This window comes from Giraffa tippelskirchi, chromosome 1, assembly GCF_054371585.1.
Source record: "Giraffa tippelskirchi isolate mGirTip1 chromosome 1, T2T-mGirTip1v1.2.pri, whole genome shotgun sequence".
Taxonomy (NCBI): domain Eukaryota; kingdom Metazoa; phylum Chordata; class Mammalia; order Artiodactyla; family Giraffidae; genus Giraffa; species Giraffa tippelskirchi.
Window position 1 is genome coordinate 86952475 of NC_137275.1, and position 25515 is coordinate 86977989.

General features: G+C 36.3%; 1 protein-coding gene across 2 annotated transcripts in view; it reads left to right on the plus strand.

The window, feature by feature from the left end:
* Positions 1-25515, plus strand: part of BANK1 (B cell scaffold protein with ankyrin repeats 1) — a 320374-nt gene that overhangs the window by 21638 nt on the left and 273221 nt on the right. For both annotated transcript variants that reach the window (XM_081597071.1, XM_081597082.1), the window contains exon 2: positions 17008-17406. In XM_081597071.1, coding sequence (XP_081453197.1) covers positions 17008-17406 — 399 coding nt within the window. The remainder of the gene's footprint in view (positions 1-17007; positions 17407-25515) is intronic.

Here is a 25515-nt window from a genome sequence, read left to right on the forward strand (position 1 = left end):
CAAGGAGTCAGTTCTTTGCATCAGGTGGCCAAAGTATTGGGGCTTCAGCTTCAGCATCAGTCCTTCAAATAACTATTCAGGACTGATTTCCTTTAGGATGGACTGGTTGGATCTCCTTACAGTCCAAGGGACTCTTCAAGAGTATTCTCCAGCACCACAGTTCAAAAGCATCAATTCTTTGGCGCTCAGCTTTCTTTATAGTCCAACTCTCATATCCATACATGACTACTGGAAAAAACCATAACTTTGACTAGGTGTACCTTTGTCAGTAAAGTAATGTCCCTGCTTTTTAATATGCTGTCTAGGTTTTTCATAGCATTTCTTCCAAGGAGGAAGCAACTTTTAATTTCATGGCTGCAGTCATCATCTGCAGTGATTTTGCAGTCCAAGAAAATAAAGTCTGCCACAGTTTCCATTGTTTCCCCATCTATTTGCCATGAAGTGATGGGACTGGATGCCATGATCTTTGTTTTCTGAATGTTGAATTTTAAGCCAACTTTTTCACTCTCCTCTTTCACCCTCATCAAGAAGCTTTTTAGTTCCTCTTTGCTTTCTGCCATAAGGGTGGTGTCATCTGCATATCTGAAGTTATTGATATTTCTCCCAGCAATCTTGATTCCAGCTTGTGCTTCATCCAGCCCAGAATTTCTCAGAATGTACTTTGCATATAAGTTAAATAAGCAGGGTGACAACATACAACTTTTATGTACTCCTTTCCCAATCTGAAACCAGTTTGTTGTTCCATGTCCGATTCTAACTGTTGCTTCTTGTCCTGCATGCAGATTTCTCAGGAGGCAGATAAGGTGATCTGGTATTCCCATCTTTTTAAGAATTTTCCACAGTGTGTTGTGATCCACACAATCAAAGGCTTTGCCATAGTCAGTAAAACAGAATTAGATGTTTTTCTGGAACTCTCTTGCTTTTTCAATGATCCAACAGATGTTGGCAATTTGATCTCTGGTTCCTCTGCCTTTTCTAAATCCAACTTGAACATCTGGATGTTCACGGTTCACGTACTATTGAAGACTGGCTTGGAGAATTTTGAGCATTACTTTGCTAGTGTGTGAGATGAGTAAAATTATGCAGTAGTTTGAGCATTCTTTGGCATTGCCTTTCTTTGGGATTGGAATGAAAGGTGACCTTTTTCAGTCCTGTGGCCACTGCTGAGTTTCCCAAATTTCCTGGCATATTGAGTGCAGCACTTTAACAGCCTTACCTTTTAGGACTTGAAATAACTCAACTGGAATTCCCTCACCTCCACTAACTTTGCTTGTAGTGATGCTTCCTAAACCCACTTGACTTTGGACTCCAGGATGTCTGACTCTAAGTGAGTGATCACACCATCATGGTTATCTGGGTCATGAAGATCTTTTCTGTGTAGTTCTTCTTCTTTCCACCTCTTCTTAATATCTTCTCCTTCTGTTATGCTCATATCATTTCTGTCCCTTATTGAGCCCATCTTTGCATGAAATGTTCCCTTGGTTTTCTTGAAGAGATCTCTAGTCTTTCCTATTCTATTGTTTCCCTCTATTTCTTTGCACTGATCACTGAGGAAGGCTTTCTTATCTCTCCTTGCTTTTCTTTGGAACCCTGCAGTCAGATGGGTATATATTTCCTTTTCTCCTTTGCCTTTAGCTTCTCTTCTTTTTCAGCTATTTGTAAGGCCTCCTCAGACAACCATTTCACCTTTTTGCATTTCATTTCTTTTTCTCAAGTTTTCAAACTTGAGTGAAGTGAAGAATTACTCCAGTGTTTAGTTACCTGATGGGTGATTCTTTCCTAGGGACTGGTCCTGGGAAATTCTAATTTTGTCAAGCTCACAAAGTGATTCTGAGGCCAGTCAGCCCTTGACTACATGATAAGAAAAGAGCGAAGTCACGGTGGGGCCATGAAGCTGTCCTCAAATGTTGTAATGGAATTGAGAAGTTTTATAGAGGCACCTGGTGTTGTAATCACTTGCTGTTGTGTGCTCTCTATACAGAACTCATGTGAACTGTGAGCATAGGCCCCAAGAGGCCTCAGGTTGCTTCTACAAGTGGTAGGAGACACACTTTGCTAGGTCTGCTATTTCCCTTTTGGTCAAGAATAGCTACAAGACATCAGGAAAGGGTGGAGGGTTACATGTTTGCTGGTATTGCTTTCAACAAATGGGCAGAAATTCATTCTCTTCTTTGTTTTAATATGTACATATATCTTCTAGTATATTGCCATTTCTAAGATATTTTACAATGCCCACAGAAGAATGTGAATCTTCTAAAGGTGCGTTCTTAGTTATATTCATATTATATTGTGACTGCATATGTAATTCTGCACATAACAAAACTGTTGAAAGATGTTAGTGTCTAAGTGATAGATATAATTGCCGATATAATGAAATTGTATGATTCCACTAAAAACTGAGGACATGGAGTGTATTTATTGTGTCTTTGGTTTACATACTTCAGTAATAGCATTCATTTTCATGAAAGGAATTTAGGAAGAAAAATATAAACTATTTGGTCATTGTTCTCAATCCATCCATGGTTAGCCATCCTCTCCTTTTTTTCTACCATTGCCACCATCTTGTTTTTTGAGATGTGAGGGAGACAAAGAAATAAGGGGATGCCAACATGGTTTTCTCCTGCTCAGAGCTAGGACAGTTGAATTAGATTTGCCAGTGAAATTGAAGTTAATTCTCTTTTTAATCTGATCAACTGATCATGTGCTTTCTGTTCACTGGGAAGCCCAAGAAGGGGACTGCAATTTTATTTCATTTTCTCAGTAATAGTGCCTGCAGGGTGCTTTGATACCCAAATCACAGTTGGCATTACATGATGTGAACTTAACCCCACCTCTAGGACTTACTATTGGTGTGACCTTGGGCAATTCTCTGAAACTTTCTAACTTGTGTCTTCTCAAGCTTAAAATTTTGTTTTTGACTAAAATTGAATTAAAATATTTTTCTTAAAATGGTAACCCTGTGAATAGCAAAAAAAAAAAACAACCCCATAATATTCATGTGAATGCATTTCGTATATTATGATTGACTGGAATTCCAGTGTATGTTACTTTGAAATGTGCCACATTTATAATCAAGTGTTAAGCTATTACCTAATTAGACACAAGGCTCCACTGTAGCTGAATTGAAGATGCCTTGGCTTGGTCAATGAATTCTTTCCTGCTCAGGTTCAAACAAGACGAGCTTTTATTCAGTTGCTTAAATGGGAATGGAGAAAGAGGACTCATGCTGTAAAGGCACCTTCTCCCCAAAGGAGGGGAAGAGGGGCATTTTAAGGGGTAGAAGGCAGACAGGTCATCAAGCCTTTAGGAAAAGGGTGGAAATTTCCTGGGGTAGCTGGGGACAGCTGGGCATGCTTAGGCTTCCAGGTTCCTTTGCACAGGCAGACATTGTGCTCAGGAGAGCACAAAACCCGCTTCCGGCAGAGATCGTAGCATGGTAATGAAGCAAAGGTAACTTTAGGACATTTCAAGCTTTCCCATGTGCAGGCACATCCTGTGGTCAAGTCAGAGCTGGCTGGGGGTGGTTGACTGCTGTCTATCTCTCAGAGCATAGATCTCTCAAAATGCAGCTGCAGAGCGTCTCTGCCAAACACCAGGTAGTTTTGAAATAAACACAGAGGTAAATCAGGGAAAGTGTCCTTCAGCTCTCAGGAGTTGGTATGGAAACACAGAGATAAATCAAGGCTGGGAAAGGGGTGATTGAGCCTAATTTGCCCGCTATCTTGAATCTAGCCAGTTCAGTCTGGTTTTGTCACTGATCTTTGTGGCATCCATTAGTAAGACACATCTAGCCTATATGGTTAAAGACAGTTTCTGTGCCTGGGGCCTGAGCTACATAGCATTAGTGACAAAGCCACTTTTTAGTAAAGTCTCAGGGACTTGTATTGAGGATGGAGGTGGGGATGGAACAGTAAATATCCTTTGTCCATGCAGAAGTTGTTAAGCAGTTGAGACACAGGAGAAAAGAATAAAGCAGAGGGAAAATCAAATATTGTCTTTATTATTCATAAAGTTGGCGTTGGCTAATGTGGTGTCTGTCTAACTTGCTTTTAGATAAGCCGCAAAGAGTATAAGGGTATCACTGCGTGGAAGAAAGTAACTTATAGGCACATGTTCCCAAGATATATTTCCTTAATTAGTAACCTGGTTTGGGTTAATGAAATGAGCATATTCTTTTCTCTTCTTTCTTCTTTTACTTGAAGTGGATCCATAGTTCAGGCCTTTTCTTCAAAGTAAAGTGGACAATTAGATACTGCCCAAAGTTCTACCAACTGGGAGGATTTCTTTTCTCCATTCTCTTCTGGGGACAACCATGAGTGGGCTGTAGTGCAGCAATCACTCACCTTGGACTAGTGCCAGTATATTTTCAGACACAAGTCATGTAGTAATTTGTTTTATCTTACTTACTATATTGGTGGTGGTGATGGGGATGTGGTTGAACAGTTCCAGAGACTTATTTTTTTTCACTTCCCACAATAATATCCTCATTCTCTGTAAGAATTCTGCCATTTGCTACATATATGTATCATCCACATACATCCCTGGCTTAAAAAAAAATCCCACAGAATAGCTCTGTAGGTCCACTGGAACTGTGATTAGATATATCCCCAAGCAAGATGTTGTTTATCATTACATCTGACTTCCTTAAGTTCCCTTTTACCAGTGTGCTACTGTGGCATTTGGGCTCCATAAAAATGATGGTACACATGGATGCAAGTCTCTGGGGGAATGCTTTGGAAAAGATTTCTTGTGTTGAAAGCATAGAAGAATCTTTCTCAAAGAAATTTGGGCTTCCCTAAGTCAAAAGGGTCTGAAACTGTAAGCCAGATAGGAGGCTCTGAATCTCCACAATTGTAACTTAGGTCAGTTTCTGCACCAAACCTAGAGTTGTTTTGTTTAAAAAGGTGAAACTGAAGCTTCATAAGCTGTGCATATATTTCATTCCTAAGGACCTTCAGATCAATTAGTTACCATAACAGATCCCTGCAGTGGAAAACACTTTGATTACTTAAATGGCCAGTAATAATGAAGTGCTGCCATTTATTCTCTACCAGTCCAGACTTCATTATTCCCCCATTGACATCAAAAACTTCAGGTCAGTGGTTCAGTTTTCTCTGGGCTACAGAGGACAGACATCACAGAGCTTTTCATGAGTGAATGTTTTAATGCTTACTGGAGGAAATCTCAGAATACTCTAGAGCAAGGGTCAGCAAACTACAGCCAACAAGTGGAATCCAGCTGGTGGGCTGTTTGTGTACAGCCTGTAAGGTAAGAATAGTTTTTACGTTTTAAAGGGTTATAAGAAAGAAAAAAGTAAAGAAGGAGGAGTAAAAGAAGGAAGGAAGGGAAGAAAGAAGAAAGAGAGAGGAAGAAAAAGGTAAAAGAGAAAGAAAAGAAAAAAAAAAAGGAACAGAGAAAAACAGTGAATATATTGTGTGTGGCCCATACAGCCTAGAGTATTATCTACCCCTTTACAAAAAAACAAAAACCAAAAAACTTGCGTGCTGACCTCTTTTCTCCATCATAGTAGGCAAATTCTAGCATTGTAGTCACATTGATTGTAAGCCACCACGGAGTCCAAGCTTTGATTATACATCATAATTGTCTGCAAATGCCACTTAGGTACTTGAGATAACACATCACATTCTGCCTCCTGTATGAGAGTAACTCTTTTGATGAATTCAGTTGGATTTAATCCTCTATTTTGCCCTCCTTGGTCTAATAACTTTTAAAAGCCATTCCGTAATACTTTCCAGGCTCATGCTGATATATATTGGCAAGGTCCTGTAATAATTTCTGTGTTTGAAATAGTTTCTCTAGAATATTCCTTTCACTTATGGGATCTAACTTTAGTAATTGGTATTAGAGGCAATCAATGAGAGATGTTGGCATGGATACTGAGAAAAGTTTATATCGCTGATGGGGCAGTTGCCTCAAAAGCTCTTGAAACTTTTAATTTGATTTAATTTAATTTTTATTTACTTGTTCTTACAAGGAGCACAGATTCCCTTGGTTAAAAAAGATGCAGGGATATTTGGGAGCTAAACTTTTTAGCGTCATCTCTGCCCCAGTCTTTCTAGATCTCAAGTCTTAGGATTCCACAACTTTCTAAATAGTGCTTTTATATTAGTTTATGATTCCTGGAGGATTTTACCTACCATTGGAATTGTAGCTCTGTCTTTGTGTGAATGCTTGCTCTCTAGAACAGAGAAGTCATAATACCAACCTGCTCCATCTCTGTAATCCCTGTTGCCACCATAGACACTTGATCTCCCCAAACTTTCTCCTCCACTGACAATCCATCCCATTATACTACTATGCCATTATGGTGCCCCTGTGTGCCCTACATTGCCAGTGTACTATTTTCCCTTGATGAGAGGTTGCTTGTGTTCTCCACAATGATTGAGATCAACCCAATTCTAAAATCCATTTTATAGAGTCTATTTCCTGGACCACCCCTAATACCCGTATTTGTTAGGATCCCAGCAAGAAACAGATGCCACTGTCAAATAATTCAACTGAAAAAATTAATTATGATGTGCAGGGTGAAGAACCCAAAGAGGGATAGTGAAGCATTTGAAGACTAAGAACAAATCTATTACTAGGCCAGTGAGGGAAGTGGAGAAAAGATAGTTGCAAGAGATGCATGAAAATGGAAACCACAGAAGAATCATAGAAGAAAAAACAGCTCTGCCAAAATTAGAATGGGGGAGTGAGTGACAGGACCAGTAAATAACCCTACTGTTCCTTTCTTTCCCCTTCTGGTGTTCTGATGGTGCTTTCCATTGGAGTGGGCTTGGGAGCTTGGGTGATGAAATCCATAGGGAAAGACTCAGTCTGCAGAGATCACAAAAAATATTCAGGTCCCAAGGAACTCATTTTTAAGTGTGAGTTGGAGAAATGAGAAACACCAAAGATATTGTATGAGCTGATACTACTCCCATATTTAATTGATTCTGATAATATGTTTTGTTTTAGGTGAGTCAAATTCAGTGAAATCAGAATTCATCTTAAAATTTGCAGTATATGATATTTTATTTGATCACAGTATTCTTTTCTTAAAGGAATATCAAATAATGCACTGTCTCATGGTCGATGTTGTCCAATGCAATAATCTATAGAGTAATGGCAATAAAAGGAGGGAAGGGATATGGACATTGCAGAAATAGAATTCCATCAATTTTTACTAAGTAAGTTTGAAACATTTTAAAACCTCACAGATCTAGTACCTCTTATGTTTATAACATTTAATTTTAAATAAACTATTCGAAATTTGCATTAGCAATAAAGAGTGATAGAAATGGGAGTTGAATGAGATTTGCAGTTTATATATGAGGGGATTGGAGGTCTTTGCAAAATAATCCTGTAACAATTAACACCATGCTTTCTTTACAGCAAAATTTCTCTTTCAAGGTTGTTCTGTGAAGCATAAAAGCATTTATTTGCATCTTAAAAGGAAAAAGAAAGGGGAAGGTTCTGCATTTTTTGCTGGTAGCTGTTCCTCCCCATGCTGAAAAGTATCATCTTAAAGTGATATGTTGGTATCTTGCTGTATTTGAAAAGAAGAACTAAATCAACAACTATGTTTATAGAGATTTCTCCTGAAGAAGAGAAGCAAGAGAGCATGAGAGCAAAAAGTTTAAAGATGAGCCCATGAAACACTAGTAAGAGGATTGGGAATGTGAGACAAGAAAGGGAGAAAAGCAAATACTGTGTATATTAATAAGCAGAATAATGTGATAAGCAAGTGTAATTCAGTACCACTGGGAACCCTCTAATTACTGTGTAGAACAAACCTAAGAATTGTCGCACTGAAGGATGGGGAAGCTGACCCACACTGACTTACATCTCTCATTGACCGAGGGTTGCCCCCAGCCCTCCATGCACTAACTCTCCAGCACTTCCAAGCTGCTGAGTAGGCACACAGACTGAGGAAGCTCTCTCAGATGCAGAGGAAGTCTTCAGAGGCACAGCAGAGGTTGGAAGTGTTCAGTGTGCTTAAACAACTGAACATCAAGCTGAAGCTCCTGGGCCAGGAAGGTGTGGGATGCTATACAGAAATACACAGAAAATGCCTGGTACTTTTTGCCACTATTAATAAGTGAAATTAACCAACTTTTGTGAAGGAGAAATATGAGTGATAGTGTATTTTGCTGCCTTACTGCCTTTGGAAAATCCTTAGTTTTGTTTTGTACTAGAATACAAATTAGAGTATAAGACCAATTCAGTTACACTTACTATATAATTTGAATAATGATATACATTTGTGTGTGATTAGATCAAGATTAATGTTCATGTTATCTCTAATAAGTGCATTATGGCTCTAACTCATTTCTTTGTATATTTTTGTTTTCTTCTGCACTTTGGTTACCAGTTAGAAAACTATAGTATTGAAAAGATGCATCATTCACTCTTTCTCCATTATATACAAACATGGGTAAGAGATGAGATCTTACTCAAAAAGAGGAAAATCTGCCATTTGAAGCTGTACATATATAATAGGAAATATTTGGATTCATGATCAGTCTCTTGCTTTTGGCAATAATGGCAACTCACTCCAGTGTTCTTGCCTGGAGAATCCCAGAGATGGGGGAGCTTGGTGGGCTGCCGTCTGTGGGGTCGCACAGAGTCGGACACGACTGAAGCGACAGCAGCAGCAGCAGCAGTCTAATTTATTCTCATAGCAAGGGCAATTATTAATATTAATTATTAGTACAAATTTTCTTCAGACTTGAAGATGTGTTCACTATTTTGTAAGAGAAATAAAAAAGGCATCATTATGGAATCTTAAGGAACACTTTATAATAAATTTAAGTCTATTTTGTTCCTACCGTTGTAGTATAAGCTGGCATTTACTTTATGTTGCTAGACCTGAGATATACATTTTAAAAAATTTATTTGCAGACCATAATTGCTTCTTCAGTAGCAATTTCCCTTTATCTTGATGACACTTTTCAGGATGAACATTCTGTGTTTCTATATTTCAGGTTCATCCTTTATGGTTTCATTTCACAGCCTATAAAATTTGGCCAACATTAATAACAATAACCCTCTGTAAATGGGCAGAAAAATGATTTAGGTTTGAGTATAGTTCAAGTGCATAAAACAAAGTTCATTTCAAGGCTAGCAGGCTCCTCTTGAGAAATCATAGAGAACTGTTGTTGAGTCTGCAATTCAGTTGTTACTCAAGGATAGGCTTTTTTCTAGAATAAGGAAAAAGAAAGTCATGGCTGTGAAATGCCTTTTAATTGACTTTTGTATTTTGACTCAACACAATTTTATACAAAAAGATTGGAAGGTAACTTAAATACCGTTTACTATCTTCACAGCCATGACAAGTTAATCAATGTGATCATCAGTAAAACAAAAATAACAAGGCCAACTCCATACAGTTTTATGAATAGTAAATGAAGTAATGCATGTTAAATGCTTAGAAACATAACTGGTACATGAAACATCTTAATAAATAATATTTGATAAAATTAAAGAGTAAAAGCCTGAAATAATGTAATCCATAGGAAAGAGAAGGATTTAATGCTAGTCTTAGTTTCTGAAAATTGGCAAACAGAGGTTACTAAGCACAAGTCAAATATAAATTTTAAAGGAAGGTACAATTTTAGCTTAAGAAAAAAATGGCCTCTAAGTATTGAGAGAAACTTACTGTCTAATTTCCTTGGGAAATTTTGAAAGATAGGTTATGATTGTCTCTAGAACTGATTTTCTGTGGTTATCTCCCTATGGTAGTGTGATATCCAACCATATAATGGGCAGTATTCATTCTGTGCTTTAATACATCCTTATAGCTTGATCTATAATTTCAGTGATTTAAGTTTTAGAGTCAGGAAGGAAGTTATGTACATTCTTCACAGACATCCATACTCTTGTAGTGCTGGTTTATTTCCTCTTTTTTCCTTGATAGGAAACCAGGCTCCCAGTGAATTTCACATACTTTCCATATTTGATTTTAACTCATAATATGCTTAATAGAGACTAATCTAGCTCATACACTACAGAGAATCTATTTTAACCTTTTGAATAATGTTATTGTGTCCTCTGCTATTAGAGGTTAAAAGTGCAAACTGTAGAGTCAGACCGCCTGTGCTGGAATCCTAATTCCAAAATCGAATTTAGTTCTCTCATCTGTAAAATAAGATAAGAATAATATTAGGGTAAATAGGGTGAGTTAATAGGGTAAATTTAGAAGATTAAGTGAAATAATGTATGTAAAACTGCAAGAGTCCTAGTTTATATTAACTGCTTGATAATTTATTAGTTTTATTTTTACTCTAGTTATTCAATAACTAAACAGCAACTTACTCTGGCTGTGTGTAAAGATAGAAAAATTCTTCCCCTACTGTTCCTCAAATATAGGAATGCTGAATTATAACACTATGTTTGTGTTTGTTTAATAAATATTTATTTAGCATTGAGGCTGGGTGAAACACTACATAGAGAAAAGCAGAATTATGCTGATGGTTCATATAGAACTTGTGTATGATTCCCATATGTTTTCTGCCAGATGTTTTTTCTCATTCTGTGATATAAATGTACTTTAAAACATATTTATATACATTTGTTGAATGTCTGTTCAAGAAATTATGCTATGCATTGTGTAGGAATCTGTGAATTGAAAGAGGCAGCATCTTCCTTGGAGATGCTATCTATATCATGAGTAAAGACATAGATAAATCAATAAGGATATGATAATTCTCAAAGTCACTGTGGTATTAATTGCAACTTCAATGGTGTAGAAAATGCATACTATGTCCAGAGGGAAAAAGATAATTATGGAATACAGCAGTTTTGGTGTTTTGTTCTTTGTACTTAATACCTTGCAAACTAATTTTTAAGAATCATTGCTTTGTTTTTAAAGTAACACAATTTTACTACAAAAATATTAGTGATATGGAAGAGTAACAAGAGTAACGTCTCTCAAAATTTTGCCTCTCATGTACAACTGTTGGTTGCTAACAGCCAATAGAATTATGCTGTATTTTGAGTTAGATGGTCAGGATTATTTAAAAGTGAGAACATAATCTATATGCTATTTTTAAATAAAATAAATTATTTTAAATGACATTAAGTAATATAAAGTAAAATCAAAGCACATTAATTATCAAATAATTTTTATTTTACTCAGAACACTGTCAATGTCATTTACTATTAAGAAAACTGAAGTTACAAAAAATAGTGAAAGAAATGAGTCACTTTACATTCAAATTCAGTATTAAATAATTGAATTCTATGAAAGATGATGTTCATACTTTATGCTTTCTTCTCCTCAAATGCTCAGTTTTCCCATTCTATGGTCACTTCTGTTTCATTAAGATTTTTAACATTTGCATTTTGTAGTGCTATCCTAATCCTTATAATACTTAGTCTTTGACCTATATATACATGTATTCAAGTTACCATGTGTTCTTTTTCCAAAGTTTATACATTTCCATTTTGCTTACTTTTGTTCTTCTATTTGCTGGCTGGATTTTCTTCTTTATTTAAATTTTGATTATAGTTACACTTGAATATTGAACAATGATAAAACATCTCTAACAAAAATCAGCAATTCTTTGCTCTTCCCCTCGCCAGAAACAATTTCATCCCCTCCTCAGTTCAGTACAGTTCAGTCACTCAGTCATGTCTGACTCTTTGCGACCCCATGGACTGCAGCATGCCAGGCTTCCCTGTCCATCACCAACTCCCAGAGCTTGCTCAAACTCATGTCCATCCAGTCAGTGATGCCATCCAACCATCTCATCCTCTATCGTCCCCTACTCCTCCTGCCTTCAATCTTTCCCAACATCAGGGTCTTTTCCAATGAGTCAGTTCTTTGCATCAGGTGGCCAAAGTATTGGAATTTCAACTATAGCATCAGTTCTTCCAATGAATATTCAGGACTGATTACGTTTAGGATTGACTGGTTGGATCTTCTTGCAGTCCAAGGGACTTTCAAGAGTCTTCTCCAACACCACAGTTCAAAAGCATCAATTCTTCAGTGCTCAGCTTTCTTTATGGTCCAACTCTCACATCCATACATAACTACTGGGAAAACCATAGCTTTGACTAGATGAACTTTTGTCAGTAAAATAATGTCTCTGCTTTTTAATATGCTGTCTAGATTGCTCACAGCTTTTTTTCCAAGGAGCAAGTGTCTTTAATTTCATGGCTACAGTCACCATCTGCAGTGATTTTGGACCCCCCAAAAATAAAGTCTGTCACTGTTTCCACTGTTTCCCCATCTATTTGCCATGACGTGATGGGGCAGGATGCTATGATCTTCATTTTCTGAATGTTGAGTTTTAAGCCAATTTTTTCTCTCTCCTCATTCACTTTCATCAAGAGGCTCTTTTGTTCTTGTTTGCTTTCTGCCATAAGGGTGGTATCATCTGCTTATCTGAAGTTATTAATTTTCTCCCAGCAATTTTGACTCCAGCTTGTGCTTCATCCAGCCCAGTATTCAGGGTGACAACATACAGCCTTGACATACTCCTTTCCCTATTTGGAACCAGTCTGTTGTTCCATGTCCAGTTCTAACTGTTGCTTCCTGACCTGCATAGAGATTTCTCAGGAGGCAGGTAAGATGGTCTGGTATTCCCATCTCTTTATGAATTTTCCACAGTTCGTTGTGATCCACACAGTCAAAGGCTTTGGTGTAGTCAATAAAGCAGAAGTCCGTGTTTTTCTGAAACTCTCTTGCTTTTTCTATGATTCAATGGATGTTGGCAATTTGATCTCTGGTTCCTCTGCCTTTCCTAAATCCAACTTGAGTATCTGGAAGTTCACGGGTCTTGTACTGTTGAAGCCTGGCTGGGAGAATTTTGAGCATTACTTTGCTAGCGTGTGAGATGAGTACAATCGTGCAGTAGTTTGAACATTCTTGGCATTGCCTTTCTTTGGCAATGGAATGAAAACTCACCTTTTCCAGTCCTGTGGTCACTGCTGAAATTTTCAAATTTGCTGGCATATTGAAGGCAGCACTTTCACAGCATTATCGTTTAGGATTTGAAATAGCTCAACTGGAATTCCATCACTTCCACTAACTTTGTTCATAGTGATGCTTCCTAAAGCCCACTTGACTTCACATTCCAGGATGTCTGGCTCTAGGTGAGTGATCACACCATCATGGTTATTTGGGTCATGAAGATCTTTTTTGTATAGTTCTTCTGTGTATTCTTGCCACCTGTTCTTAATATCTTCCGCTTCTGTTACATCCACACCATTTCTGTCCTTTATTGTACCTATTTTGCATGAAATGTTCCCTTGGTATCTCTAATTTTCTTGAGGTGTTCTCTAGTCTTTCCCATTCTGTTGTTTTCCTCTATTTGTTTGCCTTGATCACTGAGGAAGGCTTTCTTGTTTCTCCTTGCTATTCTTTGGAACTCTGCATTCAAATGGTTATATCTTTCCTTTTCTCCTTCGCCTTTAGCTTCTCTTCTTTTCTCAACTATTTGTAAGGCCTCCTCAGACAACCATTTTGCTTTTTTACATTTCTTTTTCTTGGGGATGGTCTTGCTCACTGCTTCTTGTACAATGTCACGATCCTCCATCCATAGTTCTTCAGGCATTCTGCCTTTCAGATCTAATCCCTTGAATCTCATCCCCTCCTTGGGATCTCATCCCCTCCTAGGAACCTTAAGAACTGTTAGTCTTCCAAATTCTATTGTTACTCTATTTCGTGTTTGTTCTATTATTTCTTAGTTTACTAATTCTATTACCTATTTTTTCCCTATAATATGCTAGATAAGGATTTTAATCATTAGCCTTTGAGAGTCTTTCCTTATTCTCCAGTGTATTTGAATCACAACTTGAAGCTAAACCATTAGACATATTTTACATTATTATGATTGTCTTAGTCCATCTTAGGCTGCTTTAATACAATACCATAGATGTGGTGGCCTAAACAACAAACATTTATTTCTCATAGTTCTGGAAGCTAGAAGTCTAAACTCAGGGCACCAGCAGGTCAAATCCTGGTGAGGTCCCTCTTCTGGGTTACAGATTGCTGATGTTTTTCTGTGATCTCACATGGCAAGAGGGGCAAGGGAGCTCTCTGGAGCCTCTTTTATAAGTGCTCTAATTTCATTCATGAGGGCTCCATTCTCATGACCTCATCACCTCCTATTAGTCCACCTTCTAATTCCATCACACTGAGGGCTATTGTTTCAATATATGACTGTAGGGGAGGACATAAATATTCAGTTCATAATCCAAATAGTATATAATGACTCTGCTTTCTTTATTGTTTTGTTTTGCTGTGTTTTTCTGCTATTAATTTTACTTTCTTTTGTAGTTTGCATGTAAAAAATTGCAATATATCTATCTTTAATTTTTTTCAAAATGTCCAATCATAATTTTCAAACCATTAGCGTTTTTCCTCAAATTTTCAGATATATGATACAATCTTACAATTGTTTTATTTTCTTTGGATCTTCCTCCTGAAATGCTCCATTCTTCTAAGTCCCTATGCCTTTTAAACAGCTGCCATCCTGAAACTTTTTCTTTTTCTCTTGGTATTTTAATTTACTTTTTTATTGTAATATAACTTATGTGTGCAGTCTAAAATATATAGATGAATAGATTTTTATGTAAGTGTACTTTGTGTAACAACCACTCAGATCAAGATATAGAACATTTTCAGAACCCCAGCATGCTCCCTCTTATCTGCTTCCATTCATTAATCCTACCCCAAATGTTTTGATCTGTATCACGGTGGATTTTTTTTCTGTTTTTTAACTTCATATAAATACTGTCATTCAGTATATGTTTGTTTTTTCTTTCACTCAACATTACGTCTTTGGATTCATCTATTTGGATTAGCGGTGATTCATTTTTATTGCTGTACAATATTCTATAGTATGAAGATACTATAAAATATTTTTGTAAGAGCTGTCTTATAATTTATTGAAACTGCTCTGTAAAAAATCTATCAACCTGATAGTTTTCCCCTTCCTGGATGACTTGCTTTTCTTTCCTGGATATATGAAGAGGTTTTATAATAATCGTTAAACCAAGAGAAATTTAATCAAGATATGTTTTCTCTAACAATTTTTCCATGAAACTGGTTTCTTTTTCTCCCATATTTATGGATTTAAAAATTATATTTAAAATTTTTGATATATCCTTTGTTCTCTTCTATTTCAGGTTTTTGGAGTACCTTTATATTCAATGTTTTCCTTTTTTGGCTCTTATCCATATATATCAGATTTTTTATCAATTCTTTAATTTTGTTCTCTCTTTTTGTGTTTACTATGAAATATAAAGCTTTACTTTGAGGCCAGAGATAAAATATTATCTATGTCCAATCTAGTCAGTGCTTTTTCTGATTTATTACCTGAGCAATCGTACTGCTTTGGCTTTTGATCTTTTTATCTATTTATTATACCCTTTCAAATGATTCTTTTAAAAATATCAAATCAACTTGTTTTTGACCTTAGGTTTTATTTAATTAATTTTTTAATACTCTGAAGAGCTTGTGTTTTTCTTCCCTGCTTATCATTTCTACTAGTTTTTTCATGTTGTGCTGCTATATTATGATGATCGTATTATTGTTGTTCATATTGTTGCCATCATCTCTTTCAGTAACTACGAGTTTGTATTGCTAATCCTTTAACCTTGCTCATGATTCTCTTACCTCAAGTTTAGACTTTCTATTTGCTTAATATTGTCTGGGTAAATTATCCTTAAGTTCTCTTCCCTACTGATTACTTTTTATTTTTCCATGCAAGCTATAGTTTGAGAGAGAATGTCTATATTCTAGTCAGTTGTTGTGAGAGAAAAGAGGAGAAGGAAGATCTGTCAGTGTGACTCTCACATTGGAGGTAGTGGATTATAGTCTCTAATGAGACCTTTTCTGCAAGACCCCTCCCAGTGCTCAGGGATGCTCTTGATTTCCTGTGCAATTTGACTGGCTTCACTGCCTCACCTTGAGTCCTGACTTCTTCAGGATTCAGCCTTTCTTGCTTCTACAGACGTCCCTGACCAGTTTCCAATTAGGGAAGAGATTCATGACCACCCTGCCAGTTTGGTGGTTTATAAATTTTTCCATCAGTTCTGGTTTTAGGGTGGGAGATAGATTTAGGACTAGCACTGCCTCCCTAGAACCTCCTATTTATTTCATCAACATTAACTTTTTAGTTTCTGACATAATACCCCTTTGTTTTTTATTATTGAATTTTTTTCTTTAAAATTTTTTGTTTTATTAGTTTTCTGGGCATGGAAATTCTATAATCTGTCTTGATGTACCCATCTTTACCTGGAAGAAGTATTTTCAAGTCCTCTAATATATATTCTCTTATTTCTTCTCAGAATAATCTGATTCATGAGGTAGGGCTTATTTAAAAAATAAAACACACCAAAACCTTCATTTAGATGGTGAAGAAACAATGACTGAAAGGAATTAAGTAGGTAAATCTAGTTAAAATTACATGGTTACTGGTAGAGACATGCTTGGTAGCCCAGCACTCCTAATGCCACAGGATAGTCTTTCCATTCTATCTCAAGGCCTCTCATTTACTTCAGTAGAGCTTCCTAGATTCACACTTGTTCAGTGAGTACAGTGTACACTTGCTCAAAGTATGAACTCTGTGTTGCATCTGAAGAATTATTTTAATCCCATAGGGTTATTTTGAGGATACTTCAAATCATATTATTGGTCTCTGGTATACAAATTAAGGGCTTCCCAAGTGGCACAGTGGTAAAGAACCTGCCTGACAGTGCAGGAAATTAAGAGATGCAGGTTTAAACCCAGGGTTGGGAAGATCCCCTGGAGGAGGGCATGGCAACCCACTCTAGAATTCTTGCCTGGAGAATCCCATGGACAGAGAAGCCTGGTGGGCTGTGGTCCATAGGGTCGCAAAGAGTTGGACACGCCTGAAGTGATTTTGCGTGCACACACATAAACAAATTAACATATTTCATAAGAAGTACATTTAATTCTTTGAGAGCTGATGTTATAATCTGCTTTTAGCCTGTCAATATAAGAAAATTAATACATTATTTTCTCTTCTCCAGCAAATGCAAAAGACATCATCGTGATATATGAAGGAGATGCTGAGGAATGGGCTCTGTACTTGAAAGAAGTTTTCTCACATGTTGTGAAGACAGAAGCAACCCTTTTATATTGCTTGGAGAATTGCTCTCTTCGGGATTTGGAATTGCTGAATTTAAACTCCTACAAGTGTAAACTTTTGATATTATCAAATAGCCTGCTTGAAAACCTATCTCCAAAGAAAGGCCAATTTCTGAAAAACATACTTCATTCACCAGAAAGTGTGGTCACTCTGCTGTGTGGGATGAAGAGTTCAGATCAACTCTACAAATTATTAAATATCTCTAGAAGCAGATGGGAGATCTCAACTGAGCAGGAGCCTGAAGACTACATCTCTGTAATTGAGAGTATCTTATTCGAAGGTAGCATTGCCAAATCTTATTTATTTGTTTTTGTTTGTTTAATTTTTAGTTAAAAAATTGAAAGTTTTTTTTGAACCAATGAATATTTGACAGTAGAACTAAAGAAAAGAAAAAGGAAATCCGAATTTATTTAACAGTGTATTATACTTTCCTCAAAATTCATGAATATTCTTAATTTTAGCTTTATTCCAGACAAGGTTTGTAAGTTGTTCAAAAAATGGTTTATAAACATATACCTTAGGGCAGCTTGCAGGAGATCATACTTTGTAGAACAATATGCTAGGTTATATGTCAGTTTGGTTCTGGAAGCTGCTTTCTTGGTTAACTAGTGAGGCTTGAGTTGATATTGTCTACTCGAGTATTAGCAGACAGTAGTAGTCAGTGGCAATCAGAGGTTTGAAGGTCTGGGTTAGAATTGCAGAATTTTCATTGTGCTGATAATTGTATGATATCATTTCTATGATAAGAAATACTGTTATCTTTGTTATCATTGAAGCATTGAATTAATGGGGCAGAACATAAGGACCTGCTTATTAATTAATTACATTTTAATATGATAGTTAAAACTCGGAAGCTTCCTGTCATTAAAGCTTCTCCCTGGCCCAGGGCTTCAGCCTTGGTGTGGGAGGTCTGCTGTGCTCAGCTGGTCCCATGGTTTTCTTACCTTGCCTTTGCCTTTAACTTCCAGTGCTCCAGTTATGGTTTCCTCTCCTCCAGAGAAGTTCTGGTGTCCTTATTTTCTAAAGCCATATCAGATATTAAGTGCTGGCTCTTCTTGGAGCATATTTCTAGGCTTCCTGGAGATCCCCTCATTCCCTGGGGACATTTCTCACCATTTTCTCTCCTCTAAGCTCCTAACTGTGGTGGTCCATCCCATATATATTCTTAATATTAATTTCTCCAGTTTTCTTATATGTCTCTTTTGATCAAAAACACTAAACTATCTCCTGCTGGCCCTTTCTCCCACTTGGCCCACATCTGTGTATAAACTCATTCGTTTTTCTTTTTCCCTGACAAACCCTGGGCACACACGCCATTCCCCATGAAGCTACCCTCATCCCGCCCACAGAGCAGCACTGCACCGCAGCCTCTTGCCTTTAGGCATTTCCAAACATGGGTCGAACACGATTCTTGGTGCTTTTTAAAGTCAGAGAACACCTATCCCAAAAGCTTTGCTGAAACCCCTTGTCCCTGTGCGGGAGGATGGTGATAACCCATGGAGGATGGTGGGACTCACAGAACATCAAAAACTCTCTTTTAAAAAAATCTTCTCCCTGTTTTCCAGCAAGAAAGAAGCTGGAAAATAGGGATTCCACACTTTTTAAGCCTTAGTTTTGGCAACACACTCCAGTATTCTTGCCTGGAAAATCCCATGGACAAAGGAGCCTGTGGGGGCTACAATCTGTGGGGTCACAAAAAAGTCAGACACGACTGAGCGACTAAGCAACAGCAAAGCCTTGTTTTGATTATCTGTTGTTGCATAATAGGTTATCTTCAGATTTAACGACTTCAGACAGCGGTGCTGTCACAGTTTCTGTGGCTTAGGAATCTAGGAGCCACTTAGCTGGGAGGTTCTGGATCAGGAGATGTCCTGAGGTTTCAGTGGAGCTGTCTGGAGCTGTAAATCACCTGAAGCCTCCAGTGTTCACTTGGGGAGGATTTGCTTCCAACAGGTGCTTACTTTGTTGGAAGTTTGTTATTGATTTTAACCAACTCTTAGATGAAAATCACCTCTAGTAGATTGCTGAGCAAAGGCCCTTGGAAGAATTGTGCCTGAAATCTTGCATCTTCCAAAGCGTTTGTCTCTAGCCTTATACATGAAGTACAGTTTGACTGAGAACCATGTTGCTCTTCTTTCTTCTAGCATTGGAGAATTTAGGGAATTCTTATTTGCCTGGCTGACTAAAGGTTTCTTTCTTTATATGTGAAGTCTAGTGATGTCACTAGAATGTTATCCTTCTCCTTAATGTTTTGGACTGTTTTGCCCAGGGAAATGGTTAGCTTTTGTTTTAGTTTCCCTTTTTCTTTTTTTTGGGAGGGGGGCTCTTTACTGCAAGACATAGATTCAATATTCTTCTTATTTCAGGCATAATTTCTTGGCTTCTGTTTTTAAATGTTTGCTCTATCTTATTATTATGATTTTCAGAGATTCCTTTTATATGTATGTTTGATTTATTTTGTCTTAATATACTCTACAGTTTCTAATTCTTTTTGATTCTTTATTAATATCAATTTATTAATACTTAGCTTGTATTCATCATTTCAGTCCTTGCTACATTCTTATATTTTCTGTACTCTCTCTTCCCCTGTATTATTTCAAATTTCTTCTTCATTTTTGTATTGGCTTTACTTGATTTTAACATTTGGTTGAACACAGGAAGTTTGCAATGAATTTCTTGTTCTTATCTTCTCCTTAACACCTTGATTTCTCCATTGTATAATTGTTTCAAAAGGGTGATCATAATTCATTACATTTTAAAAATTCATGGAAAAATGCTTGGTCACAATTTTCTAACTTTATGGCAATGTGATTTTACTATGTGATTCTTTATGTGCAGTTGGTTTGCTCTTTCTCTCATAGTTACCTTCATATGGATCCTGTGCTGGTCCAGTTTTCCTTTTGTATCACTGAACAAAGTGAGTTTTTCTTGGTCTAGCCAATGGAGATAGAGAATGTGTATTTTGTTATTTGTTCTTCCCCAACCCCACAATGAAGACTTTACTTTGTTTTCACAGACATAGACTGCTTTCTACAGATTTGTCTTTTCTGTATAGTTCTTCATTTAGCCTCACTTTTTCTGCTTTTTGGAACCAAACCACTTTCACAGATGCTTCTACCTGAAACTGTTGCATCTTGTCTACAATATAGAAAGGCATGACCTCTAGCCTTAAAGAAATCTATGTTTGTTAGCTCTTTTTGAAATATGATTTTGGAACCATTCTGTTGACCTGGAGGTCTAAGATGTCACTGTTTGCTATTTTCAGTGAATAGGACATTTGCATAATTGTTTCTCATTCTCTATGTTTTGGGATGATTTGCAGGAATAAAAATGGGGAAATGTTGACCCTACACTATGATTTCCAAACTAGTAGTCCTCTAATATCTAATAATCTGTTACTTTTTATTTTGTTTAGTATTCCCCAAGTACCTTTTGTATTTTTACTTGAAAAGGAAAAATGTTGCAATTGGAAATGATAAAACATTTATTACAGTAAAATACACATAAGAACATAAGATGTGAGTAATTTTATTCTAATTGTCTCCTCTGATACAGAGGAACACTAAAAATTTGTGGCAAAATTTTGAGTGGTTTTCCACACTCATTATTTTTGCTTCCTTGAAGAATTCAAATTGTATTTGCCACTTATATTATGATATCACTATTGTGTAAAAATATTGGGGCATACCTTATTGTTGTTTTAGTTGTTTTGCCTTATGATGAGTACCATTGAGTGGCTATGTCAACTATATTTTCAAATTGTATTCCTATTGATATTTGATAGGAAAAAATCTTATAGCTTATGGACAACATAGGACTATTTTTGAAGACATTGTTAGCTTTCATCCTCCCATATTCAGCTTTTACACTGATTTCTTATAATAGCTTCAGTTCAGTTCAGTTCCATTGCTCAGTTTTGTCCAACTCTTTGTGACCACATGAACTACAGCACGCCAGGCCTCTCTGTCCATCACCAACTCCCAGAGTTCACTCAAACTCATGTCCATTGAGTCAGTGATGCCATCCAACCATCTCATCCTCTGTCGCCCCTTCTCCTGCTGCCCTCAATCTTTCCCAGCATCAGGGTCTTTTCCAATGAGTCAGCTCTTCTCATAGGTGGCCAAATTATTGGAGTTTCAGCTTCAACATCAGTCCTTCCAGTGAACACCCAGGACTGATCTCCTTTAGGATGGACTGGTTGGATCTCCTAGCAGTCCAAGGGACTCTCAAGAGTCTTCTCCAACACCACAGTTTAAAAGCATCATTTCTTCAGCTCTCAGCTTTCTTCCAAGTCCAACTCTCACATCCATACATGACTACTGGAAAAACCATAGCCTTGACTAGACAGACTTTTGTGGACAAAGTAATGTCTTTGCTTTTTAATATACTGCCTAGGTTGGTCATAAGTTTCCTTCAACGAGTAATCATCTTTTAATTTCATGGCTGCAATCACCATCTGCAGTGATTTTGGAGCCACCAAAAATAAAGTCAGCCACTGTTTCCACTGTTTCCCCATCTATTTGCCATGAAGTGATGGAACCAGATGCCACGATCTTAGTTTTCTGAATGTTAAGCTTTAAGCCAACTTTTTCACTCTCCTTTTTCACTTTCATCAGGATTTAGTTCTTCTTCGTTTTCTGCCATAAGGGTGGTGTCATCTGCATATCTGAGGTTATTGATATTTCTCCCAGCAATCTTGATTCCAGCTTGTGCTTCTTCCAGCCCAGCGTTTCTCATGATGTACTCTGCATATAAGTTAAATAAGCAGAGTGACAATATACAGCCTTGATGTACTCCTTTTCCTATTTGGAACCAGTCTGTTGTTCCATATCCAGTTCTATAATAGCTTAGATGTACCTAAAAAATAGTAAGTATAATAATATTGTGTGAAAAAAGACATTCAAAGATGAATTTTTCTGAAACTATAAGCATGCAATCAAGATACAGATCGATAAGCAATTGGCTAAGCATGCCTAAAATAACTTTATGTATTGGTTGAGTCACTTGAAAAAATTGATATTAATTGCTGTGGTTATGCAATAATAATTTGTTTTAGTAAACCACTTGAATGTTGTGCTAAATTATTTTTATCTGTTGCCATTTGTGTCGAACACATAAAGGCTGTTTTTTAAAAAAATGAGTTAATTAGTATGAAAGATGTAAAATTCAATTTTAGTGTCCTTTTTCTATTTGCCTTGTATGCCATAGAGAATTATACAGGAAGAAAGGAAACTTATTATTCAGGCACATTATATGATAAAGAGAATAATAAAAAAGCCAGAAAAGTCTTGGAAATAATTACCTGTTCTAATATATTCACATAAGAAAGACAAATCAGGGAAATTTTATAAAACTTAATGAAAGAGAAAGATATTTTATAATTAATCAAGACTCTGGAAAACTTTTTAATGTTAAAATTATGAAAAAAGTTACAGTAATTCATGTTTAATATGAGTGTTTTATTTCTATTTAACAAATGAAGAAATCTTAATTTCCTGTCTCCTTCATTCACAAACTGGGAATAATACAAACCTGTGTATGTTTTCCACCTTTCTGTATGTAGTATAACCAATTTGACCATGTTTTCCTTTTTCTGTCTTCTGTCTGTTTATTTTTGGATCTTTATCTTGTTTTCTCCTTCTAATCTTTTCACATGTATAGGTTTCATGCAGTATAGTTTATATGTAATATGAATTATATGATCTCAAATCTATATAAAATCAACTAACATTTCTGAGTGTTACCATTATGTATTTTGCTGGTTATGAATCCTTCCCTTAAAAGAATGCATACCAGTTCCTGTGATCCCAGCTCATCTACTGGGTCTCCTTCCTTTCTTTTTCTTTCTTCTCATATCTTTTAAGCATTCTGGCTTGTTATCAACACTTGAGTCAGCTCTCTCTAACCTGTATTTTATCATATTTTATATACATATGAAAATATGATGTTCATATTTATTTCATATTTTCATACTTTCTTCATTGTTGAATTGTAGATGTAATAGTAATGGGAGAGCTGCTAATACTTCATGAAAAACTTTAACATTTTGATTTTGTTTTTATATTACCAAACCAAAGATTTCAAATATTTAACTTTGATAATGTAAAATAGGAATCATTAAATTATGAATAGCAATGTAACAGTAGAGTTGTTGGAGAAACAAAACAGGAAAAATAGTAATACCACAATGCATTGAAATAAATAATACAGAAGCATGTTTTTCTTTCCTCTCCTCTGAGCTATGTATTGCTGTAAAAGCTCTGGTTTGTTGGTCAGTGAGGTCTCATGGCCTTCAAATGAAGTCCATCCATTTTACATGGCCTTTCAGCTCCTCAAAAGCATGGCACTAACGTAGATGTTCAAGCCATTTCTGTCATTACCATTAGTATAGGCATGTGCTGTACACTAGGATAATTGCATCACCTTCCACTGAACACAGTCTCCCGTTTTTTTCTTAAAACCATTGCTCTTATGCTGCCTTCTTTATGTGGAGTAACTAACTTTCCCCATATTTTTGATTGAAATCCTACCCATCCTTCAAGATTCATTGAAAAGGTGCTTTATTAATGAATTCATCTCAGATCTATTCTTTTGAAAATATACACCTCATCTCTAATTCTATTAAATTTTTATTATTGCTTATTTATAACTCTCATTATATTCTTTGTAATTATTTTTGACAATTTCTTTTCCTCATTATTTTGTTTCAAAAATGTAATGCTGCTTTCTTTCTAAAATATTTTAGCATTTTGAATATCAAAAAAATAGTAGAAGAATACAAATTGTGTTTCTAAGTTTATAAATGTTTACTGGTGCAGTCAAGTTTCACTTTGTTAATGATGAGCAGGTTTATTGTGGTATTTCTGTCAAGATTACAAAATCTGAAATTTGGAAGAGTAAAGATGGCAGTGTAGGAAAATCCTAAATTTACCTTTTCCCATGGATCAAGCACATCTATTAATACACCTGTATTTGGAATAGTTGCCTAAGCAAGGGACCTGAAAACTGGATGAACAACAAAGGGTAAAAGGACCATACACTTGGCTCAACAGGGAATATGTCCAAGAAAACTATAGAATTGTAGGAAATAGAAACCTGCTCATAAAGGGCTCCCACACAACACACTTGATATGAAAACCAGTGCAGAAATACCAGATTGAAAAACATATGGTCGATAGGAGAGGGGACCCACTTACTAATCTTGAAACATCTGAAGCATCTGCCAGGGAGGCAGGAACCAGTTGAGATGCTCCCCAGAGACTAAGACACTGGCAGGAAACATTTTTGTGTGTGGGTGGCCTCAGGCTACCTTGCTAATGCTGTCACTGGTAGTTGCCATTTTTTAATTCTCCCTCCAACCTGTCACCACAGCGGGCATGCCCTACTGAGAGCCACACCTACTCCTGTGCCACAGCTGAACCTTGAAACCAGGCCAGAGCTATCTCTGCCCACCAGTGTGCTGTGGCAGTTGGGCTGTGCCACAGCGAGTCTTAGTAGATATATATATTGAACAGTCCATTCAAAAGCATCAGAATTAACATTTTTTTCAAGAGCACATAAAACAGTCTCAAGAATAGATTACATGTTAGGTCATAAAGTTTCTATAAGTTAAAGTCGAATGAAATCATATCAAGCATCTTCTCCAATCATAAAGGTAGGAAACTAGAAATCAATCATAAGAAAAAATAAAAAACCCCCACAAAAATGTGGAGCTTAAACAACATGCTATTGAACAATCAGTGGGTCATCAAAGATATCAAAGGAGATGATGACATGTCTCCTAGAGATAAATGAAAACAGAAATAGAATATATCAAAATCCGTGGGGTGCAGCAAAAATGCTTCTAAGGAGGAAGTCAACAGCAATATAGGCCTACATCAGGAAGCAAGAAGAATCCCCAATAAACAATCTAACTTTACAAAAGGAATTGGAAAAAAAAAGCAAATAAAACCAAAAATTAGTAGAAAGAAGAAAATATCAGAGAAATGTATTAGAGAAAAAAAACAATAGAAAAGATCAATGAAACTAAGAACTAGTTCTTTTAAATAATAAACAAAATCAACAAATATTAGATAGACTAACCAGGAAAGAGAAAAAGACCTCATATAAATAAAATCAGACATGAAAGAGAAGTTAGAAGATCCACAAAGGATTCACAAAGGATCATGAGGCTACCACAATTATATGCCAACAAATTGAACAACTCAAAAGAAATGGATTAATTCCTAGAAACATACAATCTTTCAAGACTAAATCAGAAAGAAATAGAAAACACAAATAGACTGATTATTAGTAAGGAAGTTGAAACTATGTTAAAAAGCCTAGGACCAATATGTTTCACCAAAGTCACCAATACTGATGAATTCTGTAAAACATTCAAAGAAGATTT